The sequence below is a fragment of the Coregonus clupeaformis genome, unplaced genomic scaffold (genome assembly GCF_020615455.1).
Source record: "Coregonus clupeaformis isolate EN_2021a unplaced genomic scaffold, ASM2061545v1 scaf1072, whole genome shotgun sequence".
Lineage (NCBI taxonomy): Eukaryota > Metazoa > Chordata > Actinopteri > Salmoniformes > Salmonidae > Coregonus > Coregonus clupeaformis.
Window position 1 is genome coordinate 54415 of NW_025534526.1, and position 25670 is coordinate 80084.

Below are 25670 nucleotides of genomic sequence, written 5' to 3' on the forward strand. Positions count from 1 at the left end.
CTCTTAAAATATCCACCTTCACCAGCTGCCACCTCCAAAAATACATTAATTAACTGAGGGGGGGGGGCTGCTGTGATTTAAATGCTCCAGTCTCAGAGACCCCGAAGAGATCCTGCCTGGGGATAGGGGTGTCAGAAGAGCACTTCCAGAATGTCACCCACACTGTTTTCTGTTGATCCTAATCGCTTTATTCTCCAGTTTCCTGTGCGCCCATTATGATATTTACAGTATGACAGTGATCTCACATTGCCAAGAAATGGTCGTAAAGTAGGAACGGGCCGGGTCACTGATAGGAAAGCGCTAACATTTAGTTCTAATACTCTACTTGTGTACTCTTCAGCAGTCACTCAGTCTTTGTTTTGATTTTAGAAAATTGGGTTTCTTCAATTTTTCTTGACAGATTAGGGCTTGTGCTTTCGTCTCAGTGGTTCATGTCTCCCATGATGATGCATGTTTTAATATTTAGGCATAATACAAGGCAATTGTACAAAAATTGTTATTGTATTTAAACAAAGTCCATACAAAATGGTATACTCCAGCTATACATTTCCTCAAAAGGCACAGGTAATCATCAATAACACAATCAAAAACTTAAATGCTTTTAAATTTCAAGTATTTTTGGCAGCATGCAATAACCGTTCTCATTTTTTCTTGATGTCAAACTACTTCATATATCAAATATATGACATAAAAAGTATTTGGACACAGTCCATTGCGCTTATTTCATGACCCTGAAATGTCAGAGACCAAAAACATTCAGTAGTCAGAGCTCCGTGTCACGAATAGTAGTTTATCTCCAGTGCTTTGTGAGGGTATAGCAGTCTGATGTTAGTAGAACCAGACATAGTCTAGACAACAGGCACAGAGTGGGCAGCACAGGCAGTAAATGGCATCAGGACAGTGGGCAGCAGCCAGCCTCTTCATGCTTGGAGAGCAGAGATATCCTGGAGAAGGTTTTGGAGCAGCTCTTGCACTGGTATTTCTTGATGTCAGAGTGTGTCTGTAGGTGTGCTCTGAGGTTGGAGCGGTCAGCAAACGCCCGGCTGCAGTGTGGGCAGGAGAAGGGCTTCTCACCTGAAAAAAGGAATTGATCAACTCAGAGCCCTAGTGGGTAACTGAATACGGGACGATGTGAAGTCAAGCTCAATTCATGAAACTGGTGAATAAAGGTAAAAAGTGTTGCCGGCTGTACATTACTCCGGCCGTACCTGTATGTGTGCGAATGTGTCCCTGGAGCAGCCAAGGCCTGGAGAAGGCCTTCCCACAGAGCTTGCAGACGCACGGCAGAGTGTGTGTTCGGATGTGCATCTTCAGAGCTCCCAGGCTCACGTACTCCTTGTCACAGTACTTGCAGCTGAAGTACTTATGACACTGCCACTCACAGTGCAACTGCTTGTGCTTGGCCAGCCCAGAGAAGGTGAAGTAGGCTTTGTGGCAGTCGAAGAATTCAAAGCGCTCCTGACTAACACCAGAGTGGACAAGACCCAGGAGGGGATTAGGCATGCTGCCCCTCTCCTGCAGGTGTCTGAAGTCATGTGAGGGCAGGAAGGTCTGGGGTTCCATGGTTCCCAGGGGCTCAAGACTGGAGTGTGAGTCTCTTAGCGGATTGTTGTGAGACACTGACAGGGGGTAGGTGATTTCCTGTGTTGAGCTATGCAGGGACAAGCTTGTGTCCCTTGAAGGCAGCCTGTCTACCTGTGGAGAGTGCATGGAGGCTGGTGTGGGGATGAGACTTGGTCCTGGCAGCCAACCCTCCAGGGGCTGAGGAGTGCTGGGGATGTAACATGGTACCTCAGGCTGGACCAGGCTGGTGTGGAGAGCTGTAATGACACAAACACCATTTTATGTTAAAACTGTTTTACAAGTACACTCAAATGTTTTAATCATGCTCTATGATAACAATTAGGTAGGATTCAGTAATACGTTAAAACATATAGTTAAACATTTTACATTAATTTACAATATTAGGAGCAGTCTCAAAGTAACAGAGTTCCAAAGTTCCAATGCATTCACATAGCATAGCCAACAGGAACTATTCTATTTTCCTTTAAAAAAACTCATCTGATTTCAATCACATTCATTTTCTTTTCCACTTCTATAACGGTAATCTTGACAGTTCAATAGAGGAGGGTGGGAGGTGAGCTTGCTTTAAAGGGTGAATTGGAACAAAAACATAGACTTAAGGCAAATTTCAGGGTGAAAGGAGCCTCGGAGGGCACTACATTAGCCTCTTGAACGCGCTTAATAGGACCCTTCAGATCCCAGAAGGAGGGACTAACAATAAGCTCTTCTTTTGTGTGACAGATTTTGCACCTGCTAAACTACAAATCCGCATTTGTTGTATCCTATTCCAAGGTATCATTTCAATCCATCATTATTTACTTTCCTATAACTAACATTATTTTAGACTATGCTGTAATCATATTGTTTGAGTTATAGGCCTAGTGTGTTCAATTACTCAAGGGAAAAATAAAATTCATTTTCAAAATGGGCTATGAATGGAATAAAATAAATAATGATAAGTTCATTATTTTTTTCAGAAAGAATTCAAGTTCTAGCCAACAGACAAAATAGCAAAGGAATTCACATTGGTATTTTTTTTATAGAACTAGATGAGAATATACAACACAACGATATAAACTTATAATGTAAGTACATTTTAAAAGTTAACTGTACCGTCTGCTTTTGAATCCAAAATTCCATAGTTTGGCTTCTTATTAGTGAGATGTTTCTTCACCAGAAAGGACCTTGGCATCTTTATCATAAAGCTCTGAGTTATAATGTAACAAGTGAGCGCTCGTTGATTATGATGACCTGTTGAATAAATAGCTGTTACTTGGAGGCTGTCTGTTGCCTTGCATTCTTCAGTGGAGTAGAGAGAGTCAGGTGCAGTGGTCACTGAGAATTAGCATACACACCCTGTCGGACCAATTAGAATGAAAGGACAAGTGCACGGGGGCGGAACCTCTGCGTCGATCAGCATACCCCAACAAAACAGGTGCATCGCAATAAACCGTAGTCAATACACAGTAGTCTGCAAGCTCGTAGACAGGCGATCTGAATTTGCCCTGCTTACCGGTTTGTCTTTATTCTACAAACTTTCTCACTATCACATGGTATAGCAAAAAATGCCAAATAAATGTGCTTTTTTTTGGTTGAACTAGCCTACAAAACCTTTCTACACGTTCATAAAAAAATGTGCTCAAGGTCCAGAACTATGATTCGGCCAACGAACGGTGTTTATTTGAATGAATGCACTTTTTTCCTATCCTATGCTTACTTGTATAGAAAGATAGATTTGAAGTGTTTCGTGAGAGGTTCCTCGTCTATTATTCTCAGTTTCTTTCCATGTCTCATTTGAACGCTTTGGAAACAAAGCGCATTCCCGGACCGGTCATTTTCCATTCCATGAAGTCCGTCCTATTGGAGGCAGCCGAACTAGCGGTCAAGGAGGAGAGGTCAGCGGCGTGGAGGACTAAAACCAACCGTAACTGCTTTTTTTTAATGATGTTGTGAAAGTATTAACTTCCTTGAACAGTTCACGGTGTAGAAAAATAAATAAAAATACACTGACCTTAACCACCTACTCCACACTTCTAAAGTGTAAGACAAAACAAATGTGTATTTATATTACACTTTATAACTGAGCATTGTGCCTTGAATCACATGCAGGAGTCTAAATGTCTAAGGTAGCCTATAATGGTTCGAGCCCTGCTGATTGGCTGATAGCCGTGGTATATCAGTCCATATACCATGGGTATGACAAAATATGTATTTTTACTGCTCTAATTATGTTTGTAACCAGTTTATAATAGCAGTAAGGCACCTCAGGGGTTTGTGGTATATGGCCAATATACCACGGCGAAGGGCTGTGTCCAGGCACTCCGTGTTGCATCGTCCATAAGAACAGCCCTTAGCCTAGGTATATTGGCCATATACCACACCCCCTCGGGCCTTATTGCTAAAATATAACTTGTACAATCTGTTCTGTGGGACAAGGAAATGGAATCATTCATCGACCCAGACCTGTTTTATTCAATCGTCGCCATCTAGTGCCTCAGCTGTGAATGATTTATTTTGCTCAAAAAAAACAAAATAAACAACGACTGACATGTTGTAATTTATTTAATAAAACTATTCACATGTCCATCATTGTACCAAAGGGATATCCTCTATAAAAAAAACAGAATTCACAAGTGTGCTTCTTCAGAAGCAAAAAGAAAAAAACATACTTAATGTGATTAAAAAGAAAAGGAATAAAACGACCAAACTTAGACGTTAAATCAAACATTTTAAAAAGCATTTATTGAGCTTGATAATTCATCTCTGGATCGTCTTTATAGAAAAAAAACCAGAACTTTATGATGCCAACATAGAAGCAAAAACCAGCAAACAAAGCAAATTCAATTCAAGTACAATCTGGGGTTGTTAAGAGTCCATTAGAAAGCACTGCTGAACTGTGTAAAATCCATGTCAACATCCTGCTAGTGCAGAGCCAAGAGTGTGCCACCCTCCCCATGCTGAAGACGAGCATTGAACACATTTTTCTAAAAATGGTCCCATGTCTGCACAAATCGAATTGCCAAACTGTAGATGTGCCCGAAACACATAAAAGGGGAACTAAAGAAGGTGTCTTCAGTCTACAGACTCAAGTGTAGAGAACCGGACGCTTGCCAAGCAGAACGGTTTAGTGGCTGACTGACTTCTCAATCCTCTCCTCCTCCGTACATGTCAGACAGCTTCTTAAAGCGTGGGCCCCACTCTTGAAGGAGGTCGTAGTCCTGGTCGTCTCCTGAGCTGGAGGAGTTGAGGGAGCTGAGGGAGCCGGCCTCAGAGCCACCTCCTTCATAGTCAAACACCAGGAGGGAGTCGTAGGGAGGAGCAGTGGGGTCGTTGTCAGCTGCCTTCAGGTTCTGGTGAACAGAAAGATTACATTTTAGCACCTTGGTGAATATACATTTTAAACAAGCATAAACTGCATTTATCCATGTCAAATCCAGTTATTTCAATGACAAATCATCTTCAGAAGACCTAGATATGATCTTAACTGTGTATTCCACTCACAGTATAAATCAGTTCAAGACTTTACTCACATCATCAATGAAGTTGCCAATGTCAGCTGGGTTGGCGGGTCGTGGGCGATACTCTGGCCGGGCCATGGTTGGAGCGATGTCATTACGGAAAACATCAGGACGGTTATCCAGACCTCTGTGCAGAACGCTCAAGTCGAAATCCTGAAAGTGGAAAGATGTACAGTCACGTATTATATTGAAAGATTAAAAGAAACAGAACCATAAACTTTAGAAACATTGAGTGAGATGTTATTGCAAACCATTGCATATCCCAATACAGTGAGGGAAAAAAGTATTTGATCCTCTGCTGATTTTGTACGTTTGCCCACTGACAAAGAAATGATCAGTCTATAATTTTAATGGTAGGTTTATTTGAACAGTGAGAGACAGAATAACAAAACAAAAATCCAGAAAAACGCATGTCAAAAATGTTATAAATTGATTTGTATTTTAAATGAGGGAAATAAGTATTTGACCCCCTCTCAATCAGAAAGATTTCTGGCTCCCAGGTGTCTTTTATACAGGTAACGAGCTGAGATTAGGAGCACACTCTTAAAGGGAGTGCTCCTAATCTCAGCTTGTTACCTGTATAAAAGACACCTATCCACAGAAGCAATCAATCAGACTCCAAACTCTCCACCATGGCCAAGACCATATAGCTCTCCAAGGATGTCAGGGACAAGATTGTAGACCTACACAAGGCTGGAATGGGCTACAAGACCATCACCAAGCAGCTTAGTGAGAAGGTGACAACATTTGGTGTGATTATTCGCAAATGGAAGAAACACAAAATTACTGTCAATCTCCCTCAGCCTGGGGCTCCATGCAAGATCTCACGTCGTGGAGTTGCAATGATCATGAGAACGGTGAGGAATCAGCCCAAAACTACACGGGAGGATCTTGTCAATGATCTCAAGGCAGCTGGGACCATAGTCACCAAGAAAACAATTGGTAACACACTACGCCGTGAAGGACTGATATCCTGCAGCGCCCGCAAGGTCCCCCTGCTCAAGAAAGCACATATACAGGCCCGTCTGAAGTTTGCCAATGAACATCTGAATGATTCAGAGGAGAACTGGGTGAAAGTGTTGTGGTCAGATGAGACCAAAATTGAGCTCTTTGGCATCAACTCAACTCACCGTGTTTGGAGGAGGAGGAATGCTGCCTATGACCCCCAAGAACACCCTCCCCACCGTCAAACATGGAGGTGGAAACATTATGCTTTGGGGGTGTTTTTCTGCTAAGGGGACAGGACAACTTCACCGCATCAACGGGACGATGGACGGGGCCATGTACCGTCAAATATTGGGTGAGAACCTCCTTCCCTCAGCCAGGGCATTGAAAATGGGTCGTGGATAGGTATTCCAGCATGACAATGACCCAAAACACAGGACCAAGGCAACAAAGGAGTGGCTCAAGAAGAAGCACATTAAGGTCCTGAAGTGGCCTAGCCAGTCTCCAGACCTTAATCCCATAGAACATCTGTGGAGGGAGCTGAAGGTTCGAGTTGCCAAACGTCAGGCTCGAAACCTTAATGACTTGGAGAAGAACTGCAAAGAGGAGTGGGACAAAATCCCTCCTGAGATGTGTGCAAACCTGGTGGCCAACTACAAAAAACGTCTGACCTCTGATTGCCAACAAGGGTTTTGCCACCAAGTACTAAGTAATGTTTTGCAGAGGGGTCAAATACTTATTTCCCTCATTAAAATGCAAATCAATTTATAACATTTTTGACATGCGTTTTTCTGGATTTTTTGTTGTTATTCTGTCTCTCACTGTTCAAATAAACCTACCATTAAAATTATTGACTGATCATATCTTTGTCAGTGGGCAAACGTACAAAATCAGCAGGGGATCAAATACTTTTTTCCCTCACTGTAATACATTGACCCTTGGGAGAGCCTAGTGGGCTTGTTCTGAGCTAGTCTGGTGTGCTCTCCCCTCACCTGGTCATCCTCGCCACCTCCCTCCTCGTCGTAGTAGTAGATGTTGTCCCTGACATCGTCCTCCTGCAGCAGAGGCTCCTTCTTCTCACCACCTCTCTTCCTCAGGAACATGAGCAGCAGAAGAGACAACACTGTGGAGCACAACAAACAGGGCCTTAACACACTAGCACTTCATTGTGTATTAACAATTACACATGTAGGCTTCGAGGACAGCATTGACCAAACACTTTAGTAACGGGTTAAACAAATTAACAACTTACATAGGAGTAGTAAGACGGCTCCTAGAATCCCCAGAATGCTAGAGAGGCCGAAGCCTGCTACAGCTTTATCGGTGCACTGGACATCAGCTCCTTTGCAGTCACACACTGAGGCCTGGATGGTGCTGTCCTGGTGCAGGCCCTGGTTGTCAGACACTCTCAGGACAACTGTGTAATCTCCACTGTCCAACATAGTCTTCAGTGTCAGGATAATACCAGTCTCTGAAATGGAAAACAGGTAACATTTAACATCAAACAACACAATTGTTTTAAAAGGGGGGATAGTACTGTAGTTCTGGAGAAAAAAAATCAATGCATACTTGTGTCATTCATTCTGGCAGTCCAGTTAGAATTGGACGACCCCTGAAGCTGTACGGTGTATGGAGCAGCGAAGCCCGCTCCGTCTATATCAGTGACTGACAGCAGCTGTGGGGAGGACTCCTTGTTGCAGACCCTAATCACCCTCTCGTCAATGGTTGGAGCATTGTCATTCACATCCTCCAGCTCTATGATAAGGGTGCCAGTGCCAGTTGCCGGGACTTCATCTACAAATTAGAGCAATGTCACTCAAAAGGTGAAGTTCAGGGTGTGGTCATCTTCTAAACTTGAAATATTAACAGTTAACATTAGAGAAAGGAAAATTGAAATACCGTTGTCAATGCCCAGAACAATAACAGAGTATTTGTTGTCTTGGACAAAAGGTGCTTCTCTGTCCATGAGGCTCTTGACTTTGATCAGCCCAGTGTCTTTGTTGATACTGAGCCATCCAGCAAGATCATTGCGTATCTTGTATCTGTTGAGTAAATGTAATGTAAAAAAAAAATTCCCCTCTTCAAATCTTACAAAACATATAAGAAAATGTAAATGAAGTTATAATCTTACGTGACTTTCTGTTTCCTTGCAGTGTCTGGGTCTGTGGCTGTGTATGGAACCAGGTTACTGTCAACAGGGAGATCCTCAGGTGTTCTGATAATCTTCTCCACTGGGGTGAAGACTGGAGCTTCATTCACATCTTCCACATTCACTATAACAGTAGCAGTGGAGGTTGGCATGCTGACGGCGAATGGGACTTCATTCTCCACAGTGACCAGCAGAGTGTACTTGTTATTCTTCTCAAAGTCAAGGGGCTGTATTGAAAGAACAGAATAGCCCATCAGCATAGGAATCCTTCAGACATTATAGAATCAGGATATTGGTGTTTATATCTACAAGCATACACTCCCCTATATATTTATTTGGACAGTGTAGCCAAAACTTTTAATTTGGCTCTATACTCTAGCATTTTTGATTTGAGATCAAATGTTTCATATGAAGTGACAGTACATACTGTAACTTGTTATTTGAGGGTCTTTTCATAAATATCAGTTTTACCATTTATAAAATGTAAGCACTTTATGCATCTAGTCCCCCCATTTGAAGGCGTCATAGATATTTGGACAAATTCAGTGTATTAAAGTAGTCAAACGTGTAGAATTTTTTGGTTCTATAATCCTAGCACACAATGACTACATCAAGCATGCGACTACAAACTTGCTAGATGGATTTTCAGTTTGTTTTGGTTTAGTTTCGGATTATTTTGTGCCCAATAGAAATGTACGGTAAATAAGAATCACTTTTATTGACAATAAGAATGTTTCTGAACAATTTTACTTCATTGTGGATGCTACCATGATTACGGATAATCCTGAATGTATCGTGAATAATGATGAGTGACAAAGTTGGAGGCATAAAGATCATACCCCCAAAACATGCTAACCTCTCATCATTACCAATAACAGGGGAGGTTATATTTTTTTTTGGAGTGTATGATATTTTTCCCTCGAACTCTCACTCATCGTGGTTCAAGATTTATTCATGATTATCCACAATGGTAGCATCCACATTAATGTAGAAGAGTTTAGAAACATTATATTCTCATTTACAAAAATAAAAAGAGTCCAAAATGACAATACATTACTTACCATTCATTTCTATAGACTACTTTCTGTGTTTGCAAACATTGTCGCACAAGGGCGATGCGCGCAAGTTGGTGGCAGAAGGGGGAGTTCTTACAGAACGCCATAAGAAAAAAGCCTCTATTTACATGTTGCTTACGAGTGCATTTCACAATACTTTTGGATTATAATTGGATTTTAAGGCTCGTATGAATGTCCTGCTTAATATGTTTGTGTCATTATCGCAAATCAATTGCATTATACTTTTTAAAACGCTTCAACTTCGAAAAGTAAAATGGCTCTGTCTAGCTTTTGCTACAGCCTATATCAATGAGCATTAGCATTCTAGCTAACAATTGCTGCATCCAAAATAGGTATTTTGCAAAGACCATCACCAAATATAACCCTAGCGACTGTTCAAGCAAGAATCAAAACATAAATTGTAAGCATGAGAACCCCAAAAAGTTATTTTGTTTAGAAGTAATAAAAACTGAAATCTAGGCTGTGTTGAATGGGCGCAGATGGCGATGGCTTTCTTACTGCTGCCAAGAGTCGCGCTCAACTGTGCATGACGTTAGTGTGTCGTGTACTGGAAAAGGGTCTATTGGGCACAACAATCAGAAACAACGAAAATAAAGTAGTTAAACTTTATGTAGTCATTGCGTGGTAGGAATATGGGACCAAAATACTAAACTTTTGACTACTTTAATACACCATTAGTGAATTTATCCAAATACTCACGGCACCTTCAAAATGGGGGGACTAGATACATAAAGTACTTTCATTTCTAAACGTTAAAACAAATGTATGAAAATACCTGTTATGTATGGTACGACGTGCTGTACGTCGTACTGTACGTTGTTATGGTTTACGACAGTGTGCTGCGTTACGGATTTTTTATTTTTTTTATTTTATTTCACCTTTATTTAACCAGGTAAACCAGTTGAGAACAAGTTCTCATTTACAACTGCGACCTGGCCAAGATAAAGCATAGCAGTGCGATAAAAACAACAACACAGAGTTACATATGGGGTAAAACAAAACAAAAATCAAAAAAATACAACAGAAATACAATTAATATACAGTGTGCAAATTTAGCAAGTTATGGAGGTAAGGCAATAAAATAGGCTATAGTGCAAAATAATTACAATTTAGTATTAACACTGGAATGATGTGCAAGAGATGATGTGCAAATAGAGATACTGGGGTACAGATGAGCAAAATAAATAACAATATAGGGATGAGGTAGTTGGGCGGGCTAATTTCAGATGGGCTGTGTACAGGTGCAGTGATCGGTAAGGTGCTCTGACAACTGATGCCTAAAGTTAGTGAGGGAGATAAGCGTCTCCAGCTTCAGAGATTTTTGCAGTTTGTTCCAGTCATTGGCAGCAGAGAACTGGAAGGAATTGCGGCCAAAGGAGGTGTTGGCTTTGGGGATGACCAGTGAGATATACCCGCTGGAGCGCAGACTACGGGTGGGTGTTGCTATGGTGACCAATGAGCTAAGATAAGGCGGGGATTTGCCTAGCAGTGATTTATAGATGGCCTGGAGCCAGTGGGTTTGGCGACGAATATGTAGTGAGGACCAGCCAACAAGAGCGTACAGGTCACAGTGGTGGGTATTATATGGGGCTTTGGAGACAAAACGGATGGCACTGTGATAGACAACATCCAATTTGCTGAGTAGAGTGTTGGAGGCTATTTTGTAAATGACATCGCCGAAGTCAAGGATCGGTAGGATAGTCAGTTTTACAAGGGCATGTTTGGCAGCATGAGTGAAGGAGGCTTTGTTGCGAAATAGGAAACCGATTCTAGATTTAACTTTGGATTGGAGATTCTTAATGTGAGTCTGGAAGGAGAGTTTACAGTCTAACCAGACACCTAGATATTTGTAGTTGTCCACGTACTCTAGGTCAGACCCGTCTAGAGTAGTGATTCTAGTCGGGTGGGCGGGTGCAAGCAGCGTTCGGTTGAAGAGCATGCATTTTGTTTTACTAGTGTTTAAGAGCAGTTGGAGGCTACTGAAGGAGTGTTGTATGGAATTGAAGCTCGTTTGGAGGTTTGTTAACACAGTGTCCAATGAAGGGCCAGATGTATACAAAATGGTGTCGTCTGCGTAGAGGTGGATCTGAGAGTCACCAGCAGCAAGAGCGACGTCATTGATATACACAGAGAAAAGAGTTGGCCCAAGAATTGAACCCTGTGGCACCCCCCATAGAGACTGCCATAGGTCCAGACAACAGGCCCTCCGATTTGACACATTGAACTCTATCTGAGAAGTAGTTGGTGAACCAGGCGAGGCAGTCATTAGAGAAACCAAGGCTATTTAGTCTGCCAATAAGAATGCGGTGGTTGACAGAGTCGAAAGCCTTGGCCAGGTCAATGAAAACGGCTGCACAGTACTGTCTATTATCGATCGCGGTTATAATATCATTTAGGACCTTGAGCGTGGCTGAAGTGCACCCATGACCAGCTCGAAACCGGATTGCATAGCAGAGAAGGTACGGTGGGATTCGAAATGGTTGGTGATCTGTTTGTTGACTTGGCTTTCAAAAACTTTTTGAAAGGCAGGGCAGGATGGATATGGGTCTGTAACAGTTTGGATCTAGAGTGTCACCCCCTTTGAAGAGGGGGATGACCGCGGCAGCTTTCCAATCTCTGGGGATCTCAGACGTTACGAAAGAGAGGTTGAACAGGCTAGTAATAGGGGTTGCGACAATTTCGGCGGCTAGTTTTAGAAAGAAAGGGTCCAGATTGTCTAGTCCAGATGATTTGTAGGGGTCCAGATTTTGCAGCTCTTTTAGAACATCAGCTGTCTGGATTTGTGTGAAGGAGAAGCGGGGGGGGCATGGGCAAGTTGCAGCGGAGGGTGCAGAGCTGGTGGCCGGGGTAGTGGTAGCCAGGTGGAAAGCATGGCCAGCCGTAGCAAAATGCTTGTTGAAATTCTCGATTATTGTAGATTTATCGGTGGTGATAGTGTTTCCTAGCCTCAGTGCAGTGGGCAGCTGGGAGGAAGTGCTCTTATTTTCCATGGACTTTACAGTGTCCCAAAACTTTTTGGAGTTAGTGCTACAGGATGAATGGGTTGTCAGAATGCGTGGCACATGTCATTAAACGACAGAGTGATGTTCAATGTGAAACTGTGCAGATGTCCGTTCTTTTACAACTAGGCTAGATATAACATTGGCGACGAAGATGGCTGAATTCAGTTTACCACCGCCAGCACCATTCCTCGCCGTGCCTGGCGAACCTCCAGTCCCGTGGAATAACTGGCTTGATAGTTTTAACACTTATTTAGAAGCTATGGACTTTTCTACAATCTCCGACAAGCGGAGGACAGCACTGCTCCGTCACTGCCTTGGTACAGAGGGACAGAGGATTTTCAGAGCGCTTGGATCGGCTCCTACATTCACTGCTGCAGTCAGCCTCTTACGGAACCACTTCGCCGGGAAAGAGCGAGTGCTCCTCCGACGCTACCGGCTACGGAAGAGACACCAACGGCCGGGTGAGTCCATTCAAAGCTACGTGGCTAATCTGAGGGATTTGGCTAGCTCTTGTAACTACGGGACACTTCAGGACGAGATCATCAGGGATCAGTTGATAGAGGGGACGTTATGTGAAAAGACAAGGGAGAAACTGCTTTTGGAATCGGATAATTTACAACTAGATGGAGCTATTAAAATAGCACTCCAGGTTGAAGCGGCGTTGGAATGCTCTTCTATGCTAACAGACAGCTCTGCAGCATACACTCGGCCCCCAGCCATTCTCACACAGCAGCTTCAGCCCGAGCAGGCGCACTACAACGATCACGCGCTGCGCACGCCCCTCCCGCGTCGATAGCTGCATGGACACAGACACCGACATGCCCGTGCAGCAGGCACACAGACAAACAAACAGAACTAGCTGTGGCAACTGTGGGGCTAGCTCTCACAATTCAAGGGCTTCAAACTGCCCAGCCCGTGGGAAAATATGCAAGAACTGTTCAAAATACAATCACTTTGCGAAAGTGTGTCGTTCTGCCCCTGCTACTAGCTCCACCCAGAACAGGCCCTTCGTTTCATCTCACTCTCAACATGAACACACGGAAATCCGAACCGTCTCCACCAACCATGTGTCATTCAGGACATGCACTGTGCAGCTGGGTGAGGTGGGTTTGCCTTTGCTGCTGGATACTGGCGCTGCGGTGTCGTTGCTCAACCTTGCCACTTACTACAAGTTTTTCAGTCACCTACCACTCCAACAGCCCTCCACTGCCCTGTGTGGGTACGGTAGATCTAAGATAGACATTGTAGGCACCCTCCAGGTCCCAGTACACTACGGCACCAAACATCTGCCATCATTCACATTTCATGTTGCAAAGCGGGGTGCCAACCTCCTGGGCCTCGACCTCTTCACAGGCTTGGGATTCACACTGAGAGATGACAGTGGGTCAGCTATCTACCAGGTTACCTGCACATGGCAACAGAACTGGCCGACTCTGTTTGATGGACTGGGCTGCCTCACAGCCTTTACTCACAGGCCCCTAGTGAATCCGGGAAGTGACCCCAGTCATGCAGCCCCTGCGGCGCATTCCCTTTGCACTGCGTGATGATGTCACAAAAGATCTCCAGTCACAGTTGGATGCAGGCATCATTGAGCCAGTCAACGCTGCCCCTGGATTTCAAACTTGGTCATTGCAACCAAAAAGTCAGGTGGAATCCGGACCTGTGTGGATCTCCGTGCTGTGAACAAGGCCGTTGTCCCGGATAAGTACCCCTTGCCTACAGCTGAGGAGCTGACCGCACAATTCCATGGCTCCACGATCTTCACGAAGCTTGACCTTCGTCAGGGTTATCTTCAGGTACCCCTCCATGCAGCTAGCAGAGACCTCACGGCCTTTGTCACACACGCTGGCGTGTTCAGATATACACGCATGCCTTTTGGACTTAGCTCCGCCCCCAGCTGCTTCCAGAAGGTGATGAGCACCATCCTCGCTGGAATACCTGGGGTGGCGGTCTATCTGGATGACATCGTGGTCCACGGCCCTGACCTCCACATCCATGATTATCGACTCCACAGAGTATTCAGTGCTCTACTGCGGAACAACCTGACCCTGAACGGTGGAAAGTGCACCTTTGCAGCTCCAGCCGTCGAGTTTGTGGGCTTCCGCCTGTCGGCCAAAGGCATTGCCCCACTCATGTCGAACATTGAAGCCGTCCACCGGATCCCGGAACCGACCTCAGCCTCTCAGGTGGCCTCATTCTTGGGCATGACAGCTTACTACCTCCGGTTTCTGCCCCACTACTCTCAGACCACAGCGCCCCTTCGCCAGCTCCTCAAGAAGGATGAGCCATGGGCCTGGACGGCAGCCTGCTCAGACGCGGTCCGCTCACTGAAGAGCCAGCTCACCACAGCCCCAGTCTTGGCTCACTTTGACCCCGTCTGCCACACCATTGTCACATGTGACGCCTCAGCTGGAGCACTAGGAGCTGTCCTCTCACAGCTGCAGAATGGCATTGAGAGGCCCGTCGCCTTCGCCTCAAGGGGCCCTGAGCCCCACAGAACAACGGTACTCTGTGGGCGAACGAGAAGCACTGGCCTGTGTCTGGGCGTGCGAAAGGTGGCACCTCTACCTATATGGCCGTCTGTTCACACTCCGAACCGACCACCAGTCCCTCACAACGCTACTGTGAGCATCAGGAACTGGCCACAAGCCATTTCGGCTGCACAGATGGGCCGACCGCCTCAGACAGTATGACTATCAGCTGAAGTTCACTCCGGGGAGGGATAACGTGGTGGCAGACCTCCTCTCACGCTCCTTTGACGCTCCTACTCCAACCGTCTTGCCAGACGACAACGAAACAGAGCTTGTACAAATGCTCTACGCTCCTCTTCAGTCAGTCGTCTCACTGGAGGAGCTGAAGCAAGCATCGGAACAGGATCCCACACTGTCTACCCTGCGCACCTACATACGCACTGGATGGCCAGCACATGTGCCGGAAGAGCTGGCGACTTTCGCCAGAGTGAAGCACGAACTTTCTTGCTGGGAAGAAGTCTGTGTCTCTCGAGGGTTTTGCACTGTGGTCCCGAGTGGCCTGTGTGCGCGTGTTCTATCCATGGCGCACGAGGGTCACTTGGGCATAGTCAAGGTCAAACAGCGATGTCGAGACCTTGTGTGGTGGCCAGGCATCGACCACGACATTGAAGCCCTGGTCAGGGATTGTGCTGCATGCCTCCTCAGTGGGAAAACAGGACAGTCCGCCCCACCCCCCTGCAGCCTCTCGCATGGCCGTCCCACCCCTGGGAGCACATCCAACTGGACATCTGTGGCGAGATCCATGGACACGCAGTCCCTCACCATCAGCGCTTCCTGGTGGTGGTGTATGACCTCCACTCTAAGTGGCCAGAAGTGGTTCCTGTCGGAACTGTCACAGCACAGGCCATCGTGGACATCCTAGACAGCCTGTTCACAAGGTGGGGCCTACCCCTCACCCTTACCACGGACAATGGGCCCCAGCTAACCTCTGCCGAAGTTCTCCTCATATCTCAGCAACAAGGGAATCAAACACATCCGCACGGCCTACTACAACCCACAAGCTAACGGAGGGGTGGAACGCTTCAACCAAACGCTGAAGAACGGCATCAGAGCGCACCTGGTCCAGGGGTGCACGTTCCAAACTGCTTTGAATCAAACGCTAATGCACTACAGAGCAAGCAAACACACAACAACACAGGTCTCCCCGGCATCCCTCATGCTAGGTCGTGAGATGGAACTGCCACTGGACAGACTCAGAACACAGAGAGTAGCAGAACCGGCGACTAGGCGCACCCAAGAACAGCAGGCAGTGACCAGGCACCAAAGAGCAATGAAACAGCGTTTTGACAAGGCACACAGGGTGAAGAAGTCGATCATTCAAGTGTCAGACTGGGTCCGAGCCCGACGGCCTCAGCGGTGCAACAAAATGGCCTCATTCTGGTCGGACCCCTTGCAGGTCAGTCGACAACTGGGGCCCGCCACATTCATGATGAGCAATGGATCACGCTGGCACGCCAGCCGCCTCAGAAAAGTCCCTGCCCCTCAAGGAACACGAAGGCACACAAAACAGACATGCAGGCCAGAGACGCCACCGGATGGACCTCCTCCACCACTACCACCTGAGCCCCAGCCTCTGTGGGTTCCCCAAGGGCCAGAGCCACAAGCGGTGACGGTGGAAGAAAGGCCTATGCGGGCACGAACTCGCCCTGCTTATCTGGGGGACTACTTAACCTCTTTTCATTCTTAGGCTCCGTTAGGTGTCTTAGTCAACCTCCAGGTTAATGGACTGAACTGGCTAGTTTGGAGAGTCCATCCGTTTAAGGGTTAATGTTTATTTCTTACAGGTATCACTCTAGGTTCTTGCCCTATGGACATTTTATATATGGTACCAGTCCCTGGTTTTGGAAAGGGGGGAAATGTTATGTATGGTACGACGTGCTGTACGTCGTACTGTACGTTGTTATGGTTTACGACAGTGTGCTGCGTTACGGATGAATGGGTTGTCAGAATGCGTGGCACATGTCATTAAACGACAGAGTGATGTTCAATGTGAAACTGTGCAGATGTCCGTTCTTTTACAACTAGGCTAGATATAACAATACCCTCAAATAAAAAAGGTGACATTATGTAATGTCACCTCATATAAAACATTGGATCTCAAATTTAAAAAAAATGCTAGAAAACAGAGCCAAATGAAAACGTTTTAGCGTCACTGTCCAAATAAATACCAAGGGCAGTGCAAGTTGCTTCCTCCAGGAAATCATTCCAGAGGAGCAGCTAAAACGCTACATTGACAGGTTGCTTTTGCTACGCCCCCAGAGTAGCAGCTCAATTATATCTATAGGAGAGGATTTCAACATACCTTGGCTGTCGTAATGATGCCCTCCAGCTTGCTAGGGCCTGTGCTCACACTGAAAAGGCCTTGAGGGTCCCCGTCAACTATCTTGTAGGTGGTGGCCCAGGCAGAGGAGTGAGGCTCATCTCCATCAGTCACTGGCATTTTCACCACCAAGGCATCCACTTTATTCTCTGGGACTGACACGTTGTACTGCAAAGGAGAGAAGCATGATTATAAAGCAACAAAGGGCAATTTCATTATGTGTTACAACAGTGGTAAGGCTTCAATTTGAAATGTCTTCAGAAATGTGCTTACCAAAGGCGTCACAAACTGTGGCGCGTTGTCATTGCTGTCCGTTACTGTAATGATGGCTTTGCTAAAGCTGGTAAGGCCAATTCCTACCATATCGGCGGCTTGGATTTCCAAAGTATATTTGGGAATTTTCTGAAACAAGTAGTAAATTAAGTCAAGGTCACAAATGTAACGCAAGTAGAATGTACACAACAAATAAATGATCGACAAGACTATTGATTTGAAAAGAGACCAACCTCTCTGTCCAACCCAGGTGCGTTAACCCGAATCCATCCGGTCACAGGGTTGATGACAAACATGTTGGGGCTTGGTAGTAGAGGGTCCTGTTTGATAATGGTGTATCTGACATCAGAATTGGCAGAGCCCTTCTCATCAGCATCAGTGGCCGTTACCTGCATGACCTCGTCATCTGAACAGTGAAATAAATTAAAGCAAAATCGTTCTAGCATACATTTCCTTAAAGAATATCACATTATTAAGTATTGTAAATAGTGAGCGTGTGTGAACAACATACTTGGTTTTGATGCCTCAGGAACTGTTCCCGTAAATGGATCTTGGGTAAATACAGGTTTGTTGTCATTCATATCGATGACTTTCACAATGATCGCCATGGGCAACTCAGCTTTACCTGAACCCACTGCAACAGCATTGGCTTGGAGCTAGAGAGAGAAGTAACAACAAATAGTTTAAATCTACATATAAATCAGTTTATTAAGTTAAGGGAAGAAAATTAGGATACACAAACCGTACAATGTATTGGTCTTGTTTCTCCCTGTCCAAAGGTTGGGTCACATAGAGAACCCCAGAGTTTTTGTCCAAAGTGAAGAGTCCCACAGGAGGTTGGTCTGCCCCAGTGCCATTGATGCTGTACTGGATCTTCACCTCTTTATCATTGCTGGACCTGATCTGGTTTACAAAGATAATAATATTCATGTCAATGAAGAAATGTCCAACACTGACACTGATATTAGAGTAATGGAAAAACGATCCTTAACCTACAAGACACTTACCTGCACCATATACTTGGGGAAGGGGCCTCGGTCATTCTCTGGGAAGTTGATGTCAGGAATGACCCAGTCCCTCTTCCTTCTTTTCAGACCTCCTGAAGACTTGGGGAAGTTCAGAACTGGTAGAGACAGACTTGCTCCAGGCTGTGGAATTCAAACAAAAACCATGAAATATCAAGTCTATGGTTTTACCAAAAAAATTAAATAATAATAATAAATTTACACACACACAACCGTTCAAAAGTTTGGGGTCACTTAGAAGTTCTTGTTTTTGAAATTAAAGCAAAAAAAATGTGTCTATTAAAATATCAAATTGATCAGAAATACAGTGTAGACATTGTTAATGTTGTAAATGGCTATTGTAGCTGGAAACGGCTGATTTTTTATGGAATATCTACATAGGCATAGAGGCCATTATCAGCAACAATCAGTTCTGTGTTCCAATGGCACGTTGTGTTTCCTAATCCAAGTTTAACATTTTAAAAGGCTAATTGATCATTAGAAAACCCTTTTGCAATTACGTTAGCACAGCTGAAAACTTGTGCTGATTAAAGAAGCAATAAAACTGGCCTTCTTGAGACTAGTTGAGTATCTGGAGCATCAGCAATTGTGGGTTCGATTACAGGATCAAAATGGCCAGAAACAAATAACTTTCTTCTGAAACTCGTCAGTCAATAATAGACTGACGGGTTTCAGAAGAAAGTTTTTTGTTTCTGGCCATTCTGAGCCTGTAATGAAACCCACAATTGCTGATGCTCCAGATACTCAACTAGTTTCAAGGCGGCTAGTTTTATTGCTTCTTTAAAAATCAGCACAACAGTTTTCAACTGTGCTAACAATTTCAAAAGGGTTTTCTAATGATCAATTAACCTTTTCAAAATGATTAACTTGGATTAGCAAACACAACGTGCCATTGGAACACAGGACTGATTGTTGCTGATAATGGCCTCTGTATGCCTATGTAGATATTCCATTAAAAATCAGCCATTACCAGCTACAATAGCCATTTACAACATTAACAATGTCTACACTGTATTTCTGATCAATTTGATATTTTAATGGACAAAAAAAATTGCTTTTCTTTCAAAAACAAGGAAATTTCTAAGTGACCACAAACTTCTGAACGGTTATGTATGTATGTATGTATGTATGTATGTATGTATGTGAGCATTTTACAAAAACTGCCATCAAACATCAAAAATCAGTTTCAATGACAATGTTTCCAGCTACACAAGTAATTGAAACACCTCCAGAGAGATGCAGTTGCCCATCTATCCACTAGAGGACAGCATAGTCTCATCAATTTGACCAGTCGTATACCTGTGGCTGGGTGGTCATCTCATGGCGGTGATGGTGATTGTGGTGGTGGCCGTGTCTGGCCTCATGCAGCACTCTGACTGGAACCGTGATCTTCTTGCCCTGGGAGTGGGTAGAGACATCGAACTCCTCTTGTCCATTATGCAGAGTCACCCCCCTCTTCAGTTTCAGCGTCCCATTGCCATCTACTTTGAAGCGTGAATCCTCAGAGTGAAAGAGAAAGCTGGTGCGGCTGGTGCAGTCATCAAAAACCACTGCAAGGTCATAAAGAGGAAGGTGGTCAGAGAATTTCCTTTTAAAAACAATATCACAACCATAATACGTATGTAGGCCTAAAAAAGTAACCATATTATTACTTCAAACACAGGAGCAGATTTAAAGCACTGTCGCTTTAATCTCAAATTCATAAACAAGAGCCCTATTCCATCAGTGCTTCCTTGTGAGAAACTGATAAGAACCACCACAGATTCACTCAGTAAATGTGTAAATGGAATACTGGTCATAGTAACAAAGCAGCAAATGGCCTTCTAAAAAACCTAGGCCTAATCGCCTCGATCGCAGTTCTGATCTGCTGCAAAGACATTATGCAGGGCTTATTATTTTCACAAATGTAAAAATCCCCAACATGTCTGACTTGCAAAAATAGTAAATTGACCCACATCCTCATCTAACTAACAACACTACATGTATAACTAGTACGGTGCAACTTAGAACAATATACAATGTACCAGGTGGAGATTAAGCTGTCATGGTATACAAGTGGTCTGCCAGAATCATCCTGTGTGGACAGAGAGAGAAAGAGCAGAGTTGACTTGCCCAGCCCTGGGTTAAGACTCAAGGATAGGCAGGCAGCAACCTCTGGTTTCACATTACTACTCTAAACATCCTGAGGCATAGGCCTAGCTCTACAAAGAGGTCTGAATCACTCAGGTGTGAGTGTCTCATGATGCCCCTATTATGTTAACAGAAGAAATTGATTGAGTATATACACAAAATAAATACATTATGACCTACAATTGTGTTTTTCCCCCTCACATCTTTCTGTAGTTCTTTCATTTAGGCGTAGACTGCCCATGAACAGTTGCTGTTTAGAAACCCTAAACCAATACCTTTTTCCAGCCTAATGAACTGGCTAAATGTTATGCAGAAATTCTGTAATGACACACAAAACGAGAAATGTGTGGTTGAGAAAGATATGGAAGTGTGGTTTTCATTAGTAAAACTGAATTGGATGTATGCCACAGTACCTACTTCTGCTTTCTGCTCATTCTATTGATAGTTAGGTACTAGAGAATCAGGTAGGTAAAAGGTACAGCGACTACCACTCTTTAGGCAAGATGGCGGTCGTCACCAATGTTTTCAATAAATTAAAGAAAGCTGTAGGTGGTAAAGCTCAAATCCAGAGCAACAAAGAATCAGGCCATCTGTCATTTGTTTTACAAGTGGCTGTCTCGTCGTTGTTGGTAAATCAGGCCTAACACTGTTGTGTCGTCTGCAAACTCTATGATTGGGTTGGAGACATGCATGGCCACGCAGTCATGGGTGAACAGGAAGGGGATAAATGGAGATTACCATCCCTCAATGGTCACGTGGTATTTGACTGCGGTCATGCCTCATTACTGCCGGTGGTGCGGTAATCCGGTCACCACAACAGCCCTAGGTATAGCCTAATGATTACAGAGACTTGTTTTCTGAAAATGTCTTTGGTACATAATTGGTCTAGCCTATACTCAAATTAAACAAATTCTAGTAAATCGCCTTTGAGTGTGGACTATATTATTATGCAAACTGGATGGACTGTTTACCTTATGCTACGCTCCAAACTTTATATCCATGAGTCTGGGAGAGAAGTTATAGGCCTAGGTGATGAATAGCCTAGTAACAGGTCATTTTCATAATTAATAGGATGACATTACCTTTAGCTACAGAATCTCACCACCGTGCGCTTCCATCTCTCCTGGATTTCTTTCGAGCATGCAGAGAGAGGGGTTGTCAACAGTTGAATGAAATATGTTGTTTTCACAAAACATGTTACTATCGATGTTCCCGAACACATTTCACTTGGTATCCCAAATTAAGCACTGGGTAGCTGCATGAGATGGGTTGGAGAGTCCATGGCATAGAGTTTGGGCGGAATATCACCTGTTGCGCAGCAAAAGGCTGCATGCTCCTCAAACAGTGACTGATGCAGAGTGAAGTAAGTGTTCTTATAAGCCCAGACAATTCTATATGAACTCCCATGTGAAAGCAGAGTTTTGATGGCTGCCACTAAAAACAGGAGGATTCCAGCTGCTACTATATTTATTTATCAGCTGCTAATATTAAAGCACATGCACCATTATAAAACTGGAGCAGACTACCTGGCATGAGTGAAAAACGAACTGCGGGAAAGTGGCCACCAGTTGCTATTCAAGTGCATACAGATGACAATTTGATAATGAGCCATTCTAAATAAAAAATATTAGTAAAGACAAGTTTAAATTGAGAATAGTCTGATTGGTGAAAATCTGATCACTTGAGAGAGTGTGCAGCCTGAGGCTAGCTTTAGCCTATAGTCACATCTGCGGTCGCTTTAGAGTTCAGAAATCTGCATTTTCAAAACGTAGACCAACAAAAAAAATCTGTGTTTTAAGCCATTTCACCTGCGTTTTATATTGAAAGTCGTGTTTTTTGCTTAATCAGGGGTGTGCAACTATAGTTTTAATTCATACAAAACAGTGTCACATGACAGATAGCTTCATTTTGATCATGTGACAGAAGTGCAATGCTATTTGGCTAGCAGCCACACAAGTAAATGATCTTACAATGAAAAAGCAAGATGCAAAAATGATGCATGGCCATCATATTTCGAACGTTTATCATAGAAAGAATGTAGCCAGCTACATTTCCTAATGTTTTGCTTGTAGTTAATCTTGCATTTTACCAGACAAAAGTAGGCTACACTGAAAAAAGTTCTGGAGAAAAGTAGCTACACATTCGAATGCCTGTTCGTGAATTCTCATCGGAGTGGACAAATGCAAATGAAGCACAAAATTAGTCTGATGCCGAGCAGAAATTACAAGAAGAATTTTAGATCTGCGTTTACAACGCGCAGGAAGATACTTATGCGCTCTTTTTTTTACGCCGTGAAAGAAAATACATAATTCTGTGTTGAGACCCCTGATCATGCAGCCCATATGTGTTTGATTTCTAAGACATTCTAAAAGGTTTGTGTCATTCACAACTAAAGTGACCAAATAACTCAAAAATCTAGCGTATAGGACCCGTTTCAAATTATAACTTTTACGCTCAACATAGTCACTTCATATGCAAACTCGCATATTTGGTACATCTAGTACCAAGTCGGACTGCCCTTTTCTTCCAGAACAGCCTGAATTATTCGGGGCATTCTACAAGGTGTCGGAAACATTCCACAGGGATGTCGGTCCATGCTGACATCACGCAGGTGCTGCAGATTGGACGGCGGTACATTCATGCTGCAAACAGCCCGTTCCATCTCATCCCAAAAATGCTCTATTGGGTTGAGGTCTAGGGACTGCGCAGGCCACTCAGGTAAACTGAACTCACCGTCATGTTCCATGTTTGTGGCCCGCCTGTTAGCTTGCACGATTCTTGCCATTCTCCTTCGACCTCTCTCATCAAGCGGTTTTCGCCCACAGGACTGCCGCTGACATATTTATTGTTTGTCGCACCATTCTCGGTAAACCGTAGACACCTTTGTGCATGAAAATACCCAGGAGGGCGGCCACTTCTGAGATACTGGATCCGGCGTGCCTGGTACAGATGATCATACCATGCTCAACGTCGCTTAGGTCACTAGTTTTGCCCATTCTAACGTTAAATCGAACAGTAACTGATGTCCATATGCCTGCTTTATATAGCAAGCCACGGCCACATGACTGTCAGTAGCAGCAATGAATTCTCGTGAACGTGGTGGTGTACCTAAAACTGGCCTGGAGTGTATATTCAGGACACGGGACTTAAGCATATCGTCTCTGCTAAATGAACTAGCCTATAATAGTATGGCGCATAGTCAGATAATATACTGTAGGCCGACTCATTCTGTTCTTCTGAAATACATTTTCTTCATAACATAATGCCTAAATCATGGATTTATTGTGATGTGTATATTAAATGGATTTACTACACTTTAAAATGTAGATGTTCCAAAGGTGCTAGGGATGTTAACGGTTAACCGTTAGCCACTGGAAATACATTTGACTGGTCATGCTTATCGGTCTATATTGTAATTTGCATAATTTAGTGGAATAACAAAAATATTAAATGCAACATGTAAAGTGTTGGTCCCATGTTTCATGAGTTGAAATAAAATCTCAGAAATGTTCCATTGGCACTTTACATGTTGCATTTAATATTTTTGTTCAGTATAATTCCACTAAATTATGCAAATTACCCTATAGACCAATAAGCATGACCAGTCAAATGTATTTCCAGTGGCTAAGCTTATTTCTCAAATGTTGTTTACATCCCCGTTAATGAGCATTTCTCCTTTGCCAAGATAATCCATCCACCTGACAGGTGTGGCATATCAGGAAGAGGGTTAACAGCATGATCATTAGACAGGTGCACCTTGTGCTGGGTACAATAAAAGGCCACTGAAATGTGCAGTTGTATCACAGCACAATGCCACTGATGTCTCAAGTTGAGGGAGCGTGCAATTGGCATGCTGACTTCAGGAATGTCCACCAGAGCTGTTGCCAGACAATTGAATGTTAATTTCTCCATCATAAGCCGCCTCCAATGTCATTTTAGAGAATTTGGCAGAACCTCCAACTGGCCTCACAACCGCAGACCACCACATCTGGCTTCTTCACCTGCTGGATCGTCTGAGTCCAGCCACCCGGACAGCTGATGAAACTGAGTTTGCACAACCGAATAGTTTTTGCACAAACTGTCAGAAACAGTCTCAGGGAAGCGCATCTGCGTGCTCATTGTCCTCACCAGGGTGTTGACCTGACTGCAGTTTGCGTCGTAACCGACTTCAGTGGGCAAATGCTCACCTTCGATGTCCACTGGCACACTGGAGAAGTGTGCTCTTCACGGATTAATCCCGGTTTCAACTGTACCGGGCAGATGGCAGGCGTCATGTGGACGAGCAGTTCTGTTCAACGTTGTCAATAGAGTGCCCCATGGCGGCGGTGGAGTTATGGTATGGGCAGGCATAAGCTACGGACAACGAACACAATTGCATTTTATCAATCGAAATTTGAAGGCACGGAGATACCGTGATGAGATCCTAAGAACCATTGTCGTGCCATTCAACTGCCCCATGTACACAATTCCTGGAAGCTGAAAATGTCCCAGTTCTTCCATGGCCTGCATTCTCACCAGACACGTCACCCATTGAGCATGTTTGGGATGCTCTGGATCTACGTGTACGACAGCGTGTTTCATGCATCTTATTTATCACACATGCACAGCATAGAGCCTAGTTTGAGAGGAAATATCACCTGTCAGACAGCAATACAGCTGGATGCTACTGGAGTGAAACATGTGCCCAGTCATTGCACAACAATTCTAAATGCAACCGCGTGTTAAAAAACATGGTTTTGATGGCCTTTCTATTGCCTATGCATTCGCCATTCAAGTGCATAGGCAAGGTAGGCAGGCTACCACGGGTCCCCACCACTTTGCAATATGAGCTGGAGGCCTATTCATTTTGAAAAAATACGTATTATTTTGAAATATGAACTAAAACTTTCAGGTTATGAGGCATGTCTTACCTTGCTTCAAAGTAGACTAGCCAAAGTCCCACCATGGAAACATGGAAGCAATTATTTTATAAAGACTTCCTCATATGCCATAGAAACCAGCATTTCTCTCCTGTTCTATTGGTTTTTATATCAACTTTGTGTTGTTGTCGAGAAGCCAAAAAGGCACAATCCTAGTTAATGCATCTTTAGATTCCTCCTTTAAGTTTAACAGAGATGATCATCTCTGTCCCATATTGA

The 25670-nt window shown here is 44.0% G+C and overlaps 2 protein-coding genes across 3 annotated transcripts in view; both read right to left on the reverse strand.

The window, feature by feature from the left end:
• Nucleotides 1–523: 523 nt before the first annotated feature.
• On the reverse strand, nt 524–2872 carry LOC121548435 (zinc finger protein SNAI2-like). Its single transcript, XM_041859869.2, has 3 exons — nt 2677–2872; nt 1209–1820; nt 524–1074 (listed from the first exon to the last, which is right to left on the reverse strand). Exons 1-3 carry the CDS (start codon nt 2762–2764, stop codon nt 893–895), a joined length of 882 nt encoding a protein of 293 aa, XP_041715803.2. The 5' UTR covers nt 2765–2872; the 3' UTR covers nt 524–892.
• A 1235-nt stretch (nt 2873–4107) lies between these two features.
• LOC121559744 (B-cadherin-like) overlaps nt 4108–25670 on the reverse strand; it is a 28311-nt gene continuing 6748 nt past the window's right edge. The window contains exons 4-17 of one of the 2 annotated variants that reach the window (XM_045217483.1): nt 19702–19952; nt 18385–18525; nt 18125–18280; nt 17889–18033; nt 17611–17783; nt 17378–17506; nt 17087–17272; nt 8158–8402; nt 7926–8068; nt 7596–7820; nt 7279–7497; nt 7019–7149; nt 5094–5234; nt 4108–4913 (exon numbers count right to left, since the gene is read on the reverse strand). In XM_045217483.1, the coding sequence (XP_045073418.1) occupies nt 4707–4913; nt 5094–5234; nt 7019–7149; nt 7279–7497; nt 7596–7820; nt 7926–8068; nt 8158–8402; nt 17087–17272; nt 17378–17506; nt 17611–17783; nt 17889–18033; nt 18125–18280; nt 18385–18525; nt 19702–19952 (2492 nt within the window). In that variant the 3' untranslated portion in view covers nt 4108–4706. Of the gene's footprint in view, nt 4914–5093; nt 5235–7018; nt 7150–7278; nt 7498–7595; nt 7821–7925; nt 8069–8157; nt 8403–9236; nt 9357–17086; nt 17273–17377; nt 17507–17610; nt 17784–17888; nt 18034–18124; nt 18281–18384; nt 18526–19701; nt 19953–25670 lie in introns of those variants that run through there. The other variant, XM_045217484.1, reaches the window with a different exon arrangement.

Bases quoted from the DNA above. Each gene is read 5' to 3' on its own strand.
- LOC121548435 (XM_041859869.2), bottom strand. From the start codon at position 2,764: ATGATAAAGATGCCAAGGTCCTTTCTGGTGAAGAAACATCTCACTAAT. The intron at 1,821-2,676 runs GTACAGTTAACT...GTGTCATTACAG, and splicing joins TTTGGATTCAAAAGCAGACG to CTCTCCACACCAGCCTGGTC. The intron at 1,075-1,208 runs GTACGGCCGGAG...TCCTTTTTTCAG, and splicing joins ACACATTCGCACACATACAG to GTGAGAAGCCCTTCTCCTGC.